Here is a 13,320-nt window from a genome sequence, read left to right on the forward strand (position 1 = left end):
CATCTAGGACTTTCATACCTAGAGAAGAGAAGTCAATGCCAGGCTTCAAAGCTTCAAAGGACAGGCTGACTCTTGTTAGGGGCTAATGCAGCTGCTGACTTGAAGTTGAAACCAATGCTCATTTACCATTCTGAAAATCTTAGGGCCCTTAAGAATTATGCTAAATCTATTCTGCTTGTGCTCTATAAATGGAGCAACAGAGCCTAGATGGCAGCTCATTTGTTTACAACATGGTTTACTGAATATTGTAAGCCCACTGTTGAGACCTACTGCTCAGAAAAAAAGATTCCTTTCAAAATATTACTGCTTATTGACAGTGTACCTGGTCACGCAATAGCTCTGATGGAGATGTACAATGAAATTAATGTTGTTTTCATGTCTGCTAACACAACATCCATTCTGCAGCCCATGGATCAAGGAGTCATTTTGACTTTCAAGACTTATTATTTAAGAAATAAATATATTTTGTAAGGCTATAGCAGCCATAGCTAGTGGTTCCTCTGGTGAATCTGGGCAAAGTAAACTGAAAACCTTCGGGTAAGGATTCACCATTCTAGATGCCATTAAGAGCAGTTATGATTCATGGGAGGAGGTCAAAATACCAACATTAACAGGAGTTTGGAAGAAGTTGATTCCAGCCCTCATGGATGACTTTGAGGCATTTGAGACTTCAGTGGAGGAAGTAACTGCAGATGTTTTGGAAATAGCAAGAGAACTAGAATTAGAAGTGGAGTCTGAAGATGTGATTGAATTGCTGTAATCTCATGATAAAATTTGAACGGATGAGTTGTGTCTTATGGATGAGCAAAGAAAGTGGTTTCTTGAGATAGAATCTACTCCTGGTGAAGATGCTGTGAAGATTGTTGAAATAACAACAAAGGATTTAGAATATTACATAAACTTAGTTGATAAAGCAGTGGCAGGGTTTGAGAGGATTGACTCCAATTTTGAAAGAAGTTCTGCTGTGAGTAAAATGCTATCAAATAGTATCACATGCTGCAAAGAAATCGTTCATGAAAGAAAGAGTCAGTTGATGCAGCAGACTTCATTGTTGTCTTATTTTAAGAAATTGCTGTAGCCACCCTAACATTCAGCAGTCACCACCCTGATTAGTCTGTAGCCATCAACACTGAGGCAAAACCCTCCACCAGCAAAAAGATTATGACTTGCTGAAGGCTCAGATGATGGTTAGCATTTTTTAGCAATAAAATACTTTTTAATTAAGATATGTACATTGTTTTTTTAGATGCTGTGCTATTGCATACTTAATAGACTACAGTATAGTGTAAACATAACTTTTATATGCACTGGGAAACCAAAAAATTCACGTGATCTGCTTTATTGCGATATTTGCTTTATTGTGGTCACCTGGAACCGAACCTGCGTATCTCCGAGGTATGCCTGTATTAAGCTTCCTTATGGAGACTCTGTGTTCGGTGCCAATATGGAAAGCCTCTTATCCAGCATGTGAAGGAACCTAGGCAAGCCCTTCACCTGTACTGCAGTTTAGGGCTGTGGTCAGAGCCTTTTACTACTCTGAATATAACAGTGGAGTCCAGACTTGCTCCTCAGTTCACTGCTTCTTAACTTTAGGAAGTTACTTAAGTTAAGCTTGAATTTCCCTACTTAAAATAGGAATATTAATAGGTGCTACCCCATAGGGTTCTTGTGAGGATTAAATGAAGTAATGTGAGTAAAGTGCTTAGTGTGGTGAGTGGCACATAGCAAGTGCCGAATGAATGTTAGCTGTGATTATTGCGGTTATGACTATCCTCATGTTTGGTATACATGCATTTGAAGATTCCCAGTTGGCCTGCTGTAAAGGGAAATCTATTCCATCCCTTATTCTGTGCTAGATGCTTCAGAGGATTCGAAGTTGAGTAGTGTACAATTTCTGTCTTAAGGAACTTGCATTTAGGTGCTTAAAATGGAATAATAATTTTATCTACAGTGATTTTCTTAAGTTATATCTTCTAAAATTTTAAGTGGTGATTAAAAAAGTATAAGAATAAATCAAGGTGAAAGTGTGGTTTTAGCATTTTAAAACTTTCTTTGAACTTCTGTAAAACATTCTTTGACTTCTGGATTTTGTTTCTTTATTCCAGCCAGCACCTAACCAAGTCACTTTTCATCTGCCACTGCATCGTTACTATGCTATGTTTTTGAGTAAGGTGAGACTGTCATTAAATGATTCTGGTGGTTTTTTTTTTTTTGATTATTGGGAAATAAATACAGAATTAGTAACTTTTTTTGTCATAATTTTTAGGCTGTGAAATGTCAAGAACTAGATTTGGATTCTGTTTTACCAGATCAGGAAATGTTAATGAAACTAATGATTCACCCACTCCAAATTCAAGTATGTATTTAGACTTTTAAAAAATTTTGAATTGAATTCCTTGGTAAAGACGTTCTTTATTTGTATGCCTCTATTATTGTTATTATAGCCAAAATGTTTGAAAATTTTCTTATTTTTAAACTTAGTTCTTGTATTTTTGCCAGATAATATTTAGATATTTTTTGTTCTGTGAGATTTTTATTGAGTTATAACTTCCCCAGGAATTCTTTTCACTATATTTACTTATAGGGGAATTTTAACATACTACAGCACTGTTTTGGGAGTCAGGAGACCCAACAGATTCTAGCCTAGGTGCTACCACTATTTTATTATCCATGTTGTTTGGGGTAATTCACCTACTTGATTCTTAGTTTCCCCGTCTGTAAAGTGAGAGAAGAGAAAAGAGAGAAGAATTAGCCTTCACACACAATGTGGTTTTTTTCAGTTCTAAAACTATAATTTTGTGGGCCAACCTTTTATGTACATTAGAGAGGCTTGCACTTCAATTTGTTTTTCCTGGTGATTTTAGATTTGTTAGTCATTATTGAACTTCAGCTCTGGGGGTTAGGAACAAGTCAGAGATGAAGTTATGACTGTGCTTAGCTTTAGCTGATACAGGACATAAATACACTGAAGAATTAAATATTAATATAGTAAGAAAATTTATTCTAGTCTAACCCTCTCTTACCTGCCAATTATTTGGAAAATGACTAGTTTAGGCTAAAGGTTCAGTTAGGATAAATTAAAGATATAGATTATATTCATTGACTTTGAACAGTTAGCTTTGTTTTATGCTTATTCCTGTGTTCCTTTAAGCATTATGACTGGCTTTTCTTGAGGAGGAAAGAGTTAATTGTCAATGATTCCTCATTAAAGATTTCAATGAAAATTATTATAAACGTATCCAGGAGTCATCATGGAAAAATAACTCATGTATAAACTCCAAAAGAAAGGACTATATAAAGCATAATGATCATTTTAAAATTTAAAAATATTTATTTGAATTGAATATCTTAAACCAACATCAGACAGATTGTCAGGCTCAATCTATGAATAAGTTATAAAATATTTTGAAATGATTGTTCAGTATAACATGGTTTTATAAAGGTTGAATTTATGACTTTGTCCAAGTCACTTAATTTTTATTTTACTAGGCAAGTCTTGCTGAGATCCATAGCAACATGTGGGTAAGAAATGGTCTGCAAATCAAGGGACAAGCCATGACCTATGTTCAGTCTCATTTCTGTAATTCTATGATTGATCCTGACATCTACCTGTTACAGGTAAGCCAACTTGATAATGCAGATGTTATACTTGAGAAGTGTCTTGTTTGTTCCTGTGGGGTTTTAATTTACAGAGGTGATTAAGTGATGACGCAGAAAGATCAATGCTGTTGAAAGAAGAATTCATTACTTAAAATTCTCAAGAGAAGGGGGCGTGCCATGTCACACAGGACTATAGGGGACGCATTAGATTTTGGTTAGGAGGCAGAAGCAGGAGTGAGGGGAAAGCCTAGAGCAGGACCTTTATTCGTGTTCCCTTAGGAAAGGCAAGGCAGGACAGGGGAAATAGTTTAGGATTGGCTCCTTTGAATAATTGTGGTGGGCTTTGGGGCGTAGGGGCTGTCCCCAGCAATCTGGTACCTGGCCCTGGGTTGATTTAGGGCAGCAGGAATATTGGCTTGTTGTGTGAGAATTAGGTAAAGTAGGTGATTGACTTGCGTATAAGAGGCTTGCTCCCAAGTGAGTTGTTCACTAGCCTTAGGAATTAGCTAGCCCTGAGGGGAATAGTCTCTCCCCAGGTCTGTAAGGCCCCCCAAGATGTCAAAACATTATAAGATTCAGAAAGTAAATTACATGATTAATACAAGAAGTAAAGCTGAATATTGAGAAATAAAGTTTTTGGTTTTTTTGTTCGTCTTTTTAAGGTTTGTGCTTCTAGACTTGACCCAGATTATTTTATTTCATCTGTCTTTGAAAGGTAAGCATAATTTTATTAAGAGGGGTATTAGGAAGTAATTGGAATTTAAGTTAATTTTGTTTTAACTTTAAAAAATTTGTCTCAAATATTTCTTATCATAGATTTAAGGTGGTGGATTTGTTGACAATGGCTTCACAACATCAAAACACAGTACTTGATGCGGAGCATGAGAGATCGATGTTAGAAGGCGCTCTTACATTTCTTGTGATTCTTTTGAGTCTTCGTTTACATTTAGGTAAAAAGCACTAATACTAATACTTGGGTATTAACTGTTCTCCTCCCTTTCCTCCCCTCTCCCTGTGGTAGTAATTGGGTTGTGGAAAAAAGGAAAGGATGTGGATATATTTAAACATGTTTCAAACTCTTGATGTGTTATACAGTTGACACTCCTTTTAGAATATCCTTTAAAACGACTTGAGGGAACTACAGACATCAGGGTCGTTAAACTGCAGTTATATTTGGGGCATTGCGTTCTTTGCTCTTTAATTTTTGAAGCATTTTCATTTTTGGTAAATAGCTTAATAAAGTATGTAGTAAGTTGTTTCTTTATAATTTGTATATATTTAGATTTATAAATTTTGTTTTTAATTATTTTAGGAATGTCTGATGATGAGATTCTCAGGGCAGAGATGGTAGCCCAGCTGTGTATGAATGACAGAACACATAGTTCATTGCTGGACCTCATATCCTTTTAAAAATTTAATTTTCTGTTAGTTGCAGGATCTAAATAAGTAATTTCTATGGATTAAAGATATATCACTTTTTTGATTAAAAATTTGTTTTTGAAGTTGAAAAATAGTAGCGAAAAATAACTCCAGTTGTTTGTTTAAGTGTGTGTTCAGGGCTGGTGGCAGATGTTTTTGCCTCTAATTGTTACTTCTCAGGGAGCTCTTGTTAGACCTTGGTTAGACCTTAGGACTGATGGCTCAGGGTACCCCAAGATCTGACCTTCTTGGTCAGCCTTAGTGAAAGGAAGCTGGACACTTTGTAAAAGGCAGCGAGGTCTACTTTATCTGTGTAGCCAGGCTGGATGGAATTCATGGGTAAAATTTAAAGGTATACCTTATAATTATTATTACCAGGGTTTTAAACATTCTGAGGAATTTTTCTTAGAATTCAGTCTTAAACCAAGAGGTCTTTAAAAGCAAACAACTATTATCTACAAACTTTGAAAACTTATGGTTCTTTGTATAGGTCTGAGCATACAATGGACACTTTATTATTTTTTAAGTTATTGTTAAATTTAGACAAAGATCATCATGTTATTTTATGATAAAAATTTACTTTGACTAAATTTACTTTGTATATTATGAATATGTTTGGATTAATTGGCTAATATTTTGTGAAATAACTCCTATTGGAGTGCCTGTTTGATAACCTTGAAGATTTTCATAAGCAGCATCAATTTGATATTGTTTGATTTCGTTCAGCTGTTGTGTACTGTGTGTCAGTGCTGTAACAGAGCAAAAGCATTCTGTAACTTGGCATTTATTTTTTATTTTTTGTGAGGAAGATCAGCCCTGAGCTAACATCTGCCAATCCTCTTATTTTTGCTGAGGACGACTGGCCCTGAGGCCAACATCCATGCCCATCTTTCTCTATTTTATATGGGACACCACCACAGCATGGCTTGACAAGCGGTGCATCGGTGCGAGCCCAGGATCTGAACCGGCGAACCCTGGGCCACTGAAGCAGAGCGCACGCACTTAACCGCTTGCGCCACTGGGCCTGCCCTTAACTTGACATTTAAAAGGAATTATATACCTTAATGTCAAACCAGTGGGAAAGAATCTTTGTGGTTTTCTGGTTTCCTTGTTTGCTTAAATTTGTTTAGCATCTTTTCCTTTTTTCTTTGAGGTTGACATTTTATGGTTTTGGAAAAATAATCTTTGCTCATAAAAATCTTGGCTAAGTTTTAGCTTGCTCTCTTTGATTTACATTATTTGCAAAATGATGAAAATGGAGATCAATTTAAAAAGTTTTTTCATTTCCTGAAATTTGATTAATTTGTTTTGGGGAAAATATACTTGTGAACTACTTCAGCCTACTATTTATTAGTAGACTTCTAGATTTAAAAATATTTAAAAATTTCACAATTAATAGGAAGTTATTGTTGAACTGTTGTATTATATAGCCCTCTTGTGGCCAACTTTATAAATTACAGCCAATTGCTATTTGCCTATTTTAGCAAAAGCAGTTAGAAACTAGGGTACCATGGTAAGGTTATAAAGCTGGCTTTTAGTCATTAATATCTTTTTTCTTGACACATACATCATATTCCAGAAAATCCAAATCCCAAAAGTGGCATTATTCCAGGCAGTTATAGCTTTGAATCAGTTTTATCAGCTGTAGCTGATTTTAAGGCTCCTGTTTTTGAACCTGGAGGTTCTATGCAACAAGGCATGTATACTCCCAAAGGTATGTTTATATACATAAACATGTTCTTTCAAATATTGGTTTTTTGAAGCTGAGTTGTTGTGTATACTGAAAGAAGATGTTTTGCCTTTTATTTATTCAGCTTTGGTTTTTTTTTTATCAACTTTCTTATAGTGTATATTTTTTATAGTATTGCTTAAAAGTTATATTGCTTCCATTTATCTACAAATCTATGGTTTTGTGTTATAATAAGGCCTCTTAGATGACTCTAAATTATGAAAGGAACTTTACATGTGAAGTCTAGTTCAGTTTTATAAGTAAATGAACTGTAAATGAACCCGAAATTATAAAACAAAATATATACTTAAAAACATTTTGAATGTATTTGCTCTCAATTTGATTTTGAAATAGTTCTCACTACCCAGATTTTAACTTAAAATAGTTAAAATTAAAATTTATATAGAATGCTGATAACACTTTCTTACATTTTGAATCTATGTAAATATGTAGAAACCTTTTTCTTAAGTTGTTGGTTTTCTAAGGTTATCCCCCTAAATTCATAGATGACATTCTTGACAAGAGCCAGAAGTAGGTGAAGTCTTGATTCACAGTCTTTTTTTTTCACTTTCACATTTTCACTAATCTAAGTTAAAATTTTGAAGGAAGTAGCAGTTACGTGATTCTTGACTCCTTCAACACTCCTTGTTTAAATGAAAAACTGATGCCCACTTTGACGTTGTAAGTAGCATGTACTATGTTTGGCAAAACAGCAGAATAAGCCTTATCATTTAGGATTTTTCAGGGAGTTCACAAAGGTAGGCAGAACAATCCAGAGTCTCTGGTTGGAATGTATTCAATTAAAGGAAAAGTACAGTATTTCTTTATTGTAGAGAACAATTTGTATCTAAAATTTAGATAAGCTTTGAAGTGGAGTGGCATTCTGGTATAGTACAGTGCTTGTTAAAGTGTGATATGAGGGTTACTCTGTCAGACTCAGTCGAAGTCCTTATTAAATTAAAACAAAGGTTCCAGTGCCTCAGCCCCAGTCTGCTCTTATCAGGATCTCTGGGGATGGATTCTGGGAATCTACTTTTTTATTAAACAAGATCTATAGATGATTGTCATGCACAATGAAGTTGGAGACACTGAGTTGGAGCCCTGGGCATTTGAAGATCAGAGTCAAGAAACTGGGCGTCATATTTCAAATATAGTACTGTATTGTATTAGCTAGTTGTGTGATGTTGAGAAAATCAGTTTTTTATCTTTGGATTTGACTTCTTATTTGTAAAATGAGAGAGTTGGAATAGATGAGTGGTTTCTAAGCTTTTTTTTTTTTTTGGTGAGGAAGTTTCGCCCTCAGCTAATATCCGCTTCCAATATTCCTCTTTTTGTATGTGAGCCACCGCCACAGGATGGCCACTGATAGATGAGTGGCTACCACTAGGTCACTGGGGCTGGCCCTACACGTTTTTTAAAAGTGATTGAAATAAGCCTTTAGTTTTGAGGAACTAAGCCTTAAGTTAATCTGTTATACAAAACCAATCAAAGCAGACCTGCTCTTGTTAAAGTGGGTGTGGGTAGTAGACACAGCTTCTCCTCTGTTTTACCACCTCCTTGCTCCTGATGTGGACCCTGTTAAATCTCTGTGGAAATCCAGCTCTGTAGATCATTGTTTGAAGCCTGCTGGACAAGTTAGTCACTAAAGTTTTCTTCCATTGCTGTGGTTTTGTAATTGTGGTAAAGGCATTAGCATTTTAATTGTACAAATTAATAGATTTAAAAGTGAAGGAAAGTAAATGATAGAAATAATAGCAAAGAAATAATAGCAAAGGTCTGTGTCATTGTGAAGGTGTGTCTTAAGGATCTTAAGTCATACCTATGGTAATTTAGGATGAATAACCCTTTATATGAAAATAGGGACAATTGTTAATGGTTTCTTATGCTAGAAAGTTGAAATTATGGTACATGTGTGGGGAGAAGTTTAAGCCTCTTAGCGTGTTTTCAAATGTTAAGAATTCTGCTAGAGAGAATGAGAGGGCAAAAAACTTAATCTAGGAAAGAGACACTCTTAAGGCAATAGTTTCTAAAATAACTATTCTCAGGCCACATTGTAGATTTTTGCGACATCTAAATACCATCTTATATACTTAGTACTGTATTTGCTTAAATAAATTCACTTTTTTAAACTTCGCCTCATCCTAAGCATGGTTATTAGTGAGGTCACGGGTTTTACTTGCAATGGACAATTTTCTGATACATATTAAAATAATTATATATTATTAAAATAAAAAGCTTTGTCCATTTAATACTTAAAATCATCTTGTGTACTGCCGATTGTACAAATACCACACATGGGATAGTGGTTCCTAATGATGGAGAAGGTAAGAAGATCAATTGTCAATTTTAGCAAAAGAACAGAAAACCTTTTATAAATAAGAAATGTTTATATAGTGAGACTCTTGACAGTCAATAACTCATTAATTTTTGAATCTAGTTTTCATCTTTGAACACTATTAAAAGTGTTAATACATTGTGTTCTTAACTTTCTTATTGGCACTTTGCCAAGAAAAACAGTGAACTAAACTTTTCTGGTGAGGCGTTATCACATTGTAAAACTTTTTGCTCACTAGTTCTTGCTGAACTTAAGAGAACATTCATAATGATGAAATTATAACTTTTAACATAGAAAAGTAGTCTTGATATCAAGCTTATTAAGGCAAATATATAATCAAATTAAACTATCCCATCTTTTAAATTTAAAATATACTTAAATATAATTAGTCATTAGAGATTGACTTTATTCCTAAGAAGTCAGTGTTTTGTTTCTACTTTCTTTTGAATAATAGCTGAAGTCTGGGATCAGGAGTTTGACCCCGTCATGGTCATTCTTCGAACAGTTTACCGTAGAGACGTGCAGTCTGCAATGGACAGATATACAGCATTGTAAGTCTGTTATATTGATTAGTGTAATAATGGATATTTTGTATTTATATAGAAAAATTTCGCTTATAACACAAATGTGATATACTCTCATTAAAGTGTTCTCTCAGTCTTTAGAGGAGAAAATAATATTTTAGGATAAAAAAAATAATCTGGCTGAGATTTATGTTCTCAAGATCTTGATCCAAAACCTGATGTTAGTCTGATAAAAATAAATTTTATAAAACACGATCACAAATAAACGTAAATCAAAAAATAAACTTATTTAGTTGCTGTTGACCAGTGGAATTCAAAGCTTGGTTTTGTGTTGTTCTACTTTTAAACCAGTAGAGGAGGCACAAGTTAAGAGAATAAAATTGGCTGACATCAGAGATGATGGGTATCTACAAAAAGTGTGGTAATATTTCTATGTTCTTGACACCTGGGGAAATAGCCAAAGCAAAATGAATTTTATTTGTAAATATTTAATAAAGTAGTTTAAAATGTTGATGACTGCAGAAAATAAAAGTTTTGAAGGATATCTTTTTAATGAAGAATTCAATTTTCTGTTGTTGTAGACTATTTTTTTAATGTTATTATTTCCACCTATTTTTAAACCTTAGTAGTTAATATTATATTGCTGAACATCATAGGCTATCATCTTTTATTTGTGCTTTTCTAAAGCTTAAGTTAAAAATTTTAAAAACGAGTTTAAAATGATGCAGATGTCTTTGATCTTGAGAAAATATTTGTCTAGATTACTATCAAAGTGTAAATATAGATATTAGGTGTAACTGAAACTTCTCTTTTGCCTGGACTTTGCAGTAATAGAGTTATGTTGAATTTAAGATCCATCACAGACATCACAGACAAAGTTTGTGGTGTACAATTTTAGCATTACCCGCCCCTGCCCGACCCCCAAGAAAAAAAAAACAAAAAAGAGAAACAAAACCTAGTGCAGCTATCAGCATCTCTCTTTACCTTTCTATAAAACCCTTAGGGAGATAGTCTGAGGTTCTCTTTTCTCTGCTTTCTTAACAACTTCTTTTTATTATTTTCATGTGGTTTTGTAACTATTTGTTTGCTTATAGGCTTTTTTTACTAGACTGTTAGCTCCTAGAGGGAAGATATTTTGTCTCTATATCTCTTTTACATCTTCAGTATGTACTTCAGTGCTGGCACATAGTAGGCATTCAGAATGTTTTTGTTGAATAAATACATTTGAGTAGTTCACGTTGAAAAATGAAAAGATGGGTGGGAGGAAGTATTTGCATGGAAAACCTAACGTGGCCTTTATAAACACTGTTGTCTTAAATGGCTCTGCCTTTTTCAGAGAGTGTTGGTGGTGGGTAGTCGTTTGAATATATAAGAATTAAATATGTAGTAAATTTTATCATGCTCTTTTACATTGTAATTAATAGAAATCTGGACTGGAATTGGGCTGAAACTTGCAAAGCTTTGAAGGAATCATTCAACACCTAATGTAATTACTTTTAAAGGGGAAATTTTGTTTAACAATATATATTTATTGAGTGCTTGTCATATTCCAGGCACTCTGTAAGGCAAATAGAATTGTATCTTTTATTTTTTACTTAGCTGACTTTTAATTGAGCTCTGAGGAGTTTATTTCCTTTGTTTAGACCAGTAATTTTCAACCAGGGACAATTTTTGTCCTCCAGGGGACATTTGGCCCAGTCTGAAGACTGGGAGTGTTGTTGCTGATATCTAGTAGAGGCTGGGTCTGCCACCCACACCAAAGAATTATCTGGCCCCAAATGTCATTAGTGTCAAGGTTGAGAAACCTGGTTTAGACCTATACGGACATATAGGTAACCTTTTCTGTTTGCAGGTATCTTGTGTTTTCTAATCAGTTCTGTGTTATTAGTTGTTTAGATCTATATCATATTTTGACTTATAACTACTTCATATAGTCAGAGAAAAGCATTTCCCCGGAACTGTTTTTTATTAATTTTTCCTCTTTCCTATTTTGCTCTCCATTTTTCCCAATTCTCTCATTTCCTCCATTTGGACTTTTGAGTTCCTGTACAATTTCTTTATAGTTTCTTAGATATTTTTCTCAAGTGCTGTGATGTTTCTTGAGAATTTGAAAATTTATGTTTTAAAAGAAATGTGTATTTAAATAAAGCAATAATAACATGACAAATAAATATACTCTTTAGCTTCAGACTAAAACCTTTTAATCATTTTCTTTAATCTTTGAAATTTTATGTGTAAGCTATTATATTCATCTGATAACATTTTGTGTACTTAAATATCACACCCATGAAGAAATGTGTTTGTTCTTTGTAAAACTTAATTTTTTTTGAAATTTATTTTGTATGTGAAATATAGCATCTGCTTTCTTTATGTGATATCTTTTATTTGCTGTATGTTTGACTGTTTCCGTTCTTATAAGAGCACAACTGGGAAGATAACCCTGAACTGTAGGACTTATTGGCTTTTGGTCATTTTCATTTTCTTTTAGTTTTAAGTGGCTTAACTAATTTTATTGAGTATGATCCATTTTTATTTGCAAGAAGACAATAGAAAGGCCTTTTGAATAATAATAGTGACAAATCGTTGGATAAATTAAAACTGTTGTGTCCTCAGAATCCAGCTTGGTGCTAGGCACTTTGTAGGCAATCAGTAATTGCTAAGTGAATGAAAAGTAAATTTCTTTAAATTTTTGTGCTGAGAATTTAAGTGAAAATAAGGGAGGTGCTTTATGTGAAGTTTAGATATTTAGAATCTTTGGCTCTTATTGCTAGAAAAGGCCTTCAAGATATTCTATCCAGGTTCTATAAAAGTGTCTTAGGGGCCACTGAAAGAGAGGGTTGGGCAACAGCAAGAGGAGGCCTGGGAGAGTGGAGGAGGCTCATCCTGCTTCCTTCACTCCCTCTCACATTACCCTTAATGAACAGTTCAGCTTTTAAAAAGAAGAAAAATGAGCCAACAGCAAAACAAACCAGTAGTCAGAAAACCATTTATTCAGTTCACTGTTTTATTTACATATGAGGACACTGTGGCCCAGAGAAGCTCAGTGAAATATGTTTGTTAATGGCAGTATTGGAACTATAGTCTAGGCCATTTCCAAAAGACAAATGTGATTTTATACAGTGGCTGTTTTAAATTCAACTGGAAAGCAAATTTTCTTATACTATAGTTTCTGGTATTTCTTTTGTTTCCCATCTCCTATCTGAAAGGTTAATGGCTGCTGCCCCATGTTTGAAAGTATGATATATGAGTTTATATATATAATTTTTGTCTCAAACTAATCAATAATTCGGTGTCGGTTTGAGTCACTTAAAAATTTTTTGCTGTCATATAGCTTTTCATTTGCATTATTCCATTAATGCTTTTGAAAAGAGCAGTCAGAATGATGTATTACCTGCTGCCTTGAACAAATATATAACCTTTATTTTGGAATACTTTATTAATCTAGGTGCTGCATATATAGGGGCTAGTGCTTAAAGCAGACAAAGAAACAAAATAAAAACTAAAAATTGCTTTTCTATGCTAAATGAAATAGAATAGTTGAAATATTTTATCACGAGGTATTGGGATTATTTTGAAAATTATGCTTATATGTACCCAGAATAGTATTATATAGAAACCATTTTTTTTTAAATGCAAACTTTATTTTATGGCATGTTCTTCTTGAATCATAGATGCAACTCTTTTCTCTGGTTTGTTAATTTTTTTTTTTTTTG

General features: G+C 33.8%; 1 protein-coding gene across 4 annotated transcripts in view; it reads left to right on the forward strand.

The window, feature by feature from the left end:
* Positions 1-13,320, forward strand: part of UBR3 (ubiquitin protein ligase E3 component n-recognin 3) — a 240,113-nt gene that overhangs the window by 93,630 nt on the left and 133,163 nt on the right. For 3 of the 4 annotated variants that reach the window (XM_014785872.2, XM_014785873.2, XM_014785874.2), the window contains exons 12-19: positions 2,106-2,171; positions 2,267-2,356; positions 3,490-3,618; positions 4,263-4,315; positions 4,417-4,550; positions 4,913-4,998; positions 6,592-6,733; positions 9,538-9,634. In XM_014785872.2, the coding sequence (XP_014641358.2) occupies positions 2,106-2,171; positions 2,267-2,356; positions 3,490-3,618; positions 4,263-4,315; positions 4,417-4,550; positions 4,913-4,998; positions 6,592-6,733; positions 9,538-9,634 (797 nt within the window). The remainder of the gene's footprint in view (positions 1-2,105; positions 2,172-2,266; positions 2,357-3,489; positions 3,619-4,262; positions 4,316-4,416; positions 4,551-4,912; positions 4,999-6,591; positions 6,734-9,537; positions 9,635-13,320) is intronic. The other variant, XM_087435378.1, reaches the window with a different exon arrangement.

The sequence above is a fragment of the Ceratotherium simum genome, chromosome 9 (genome assembly GCF_057802395.1).
Source record: "Ceratotherium simum simum isolate JZ-2026a chromosome 9, ASM5780239v1, whole genome shotgun sequence".
Classification (NCBI taxonomy): Eukaryota; Metazoa; Chordata; class Mammalia; order Perissodactyla; family Rhinocerotidae; genus Ceratotherium; species Ceratotherium simum.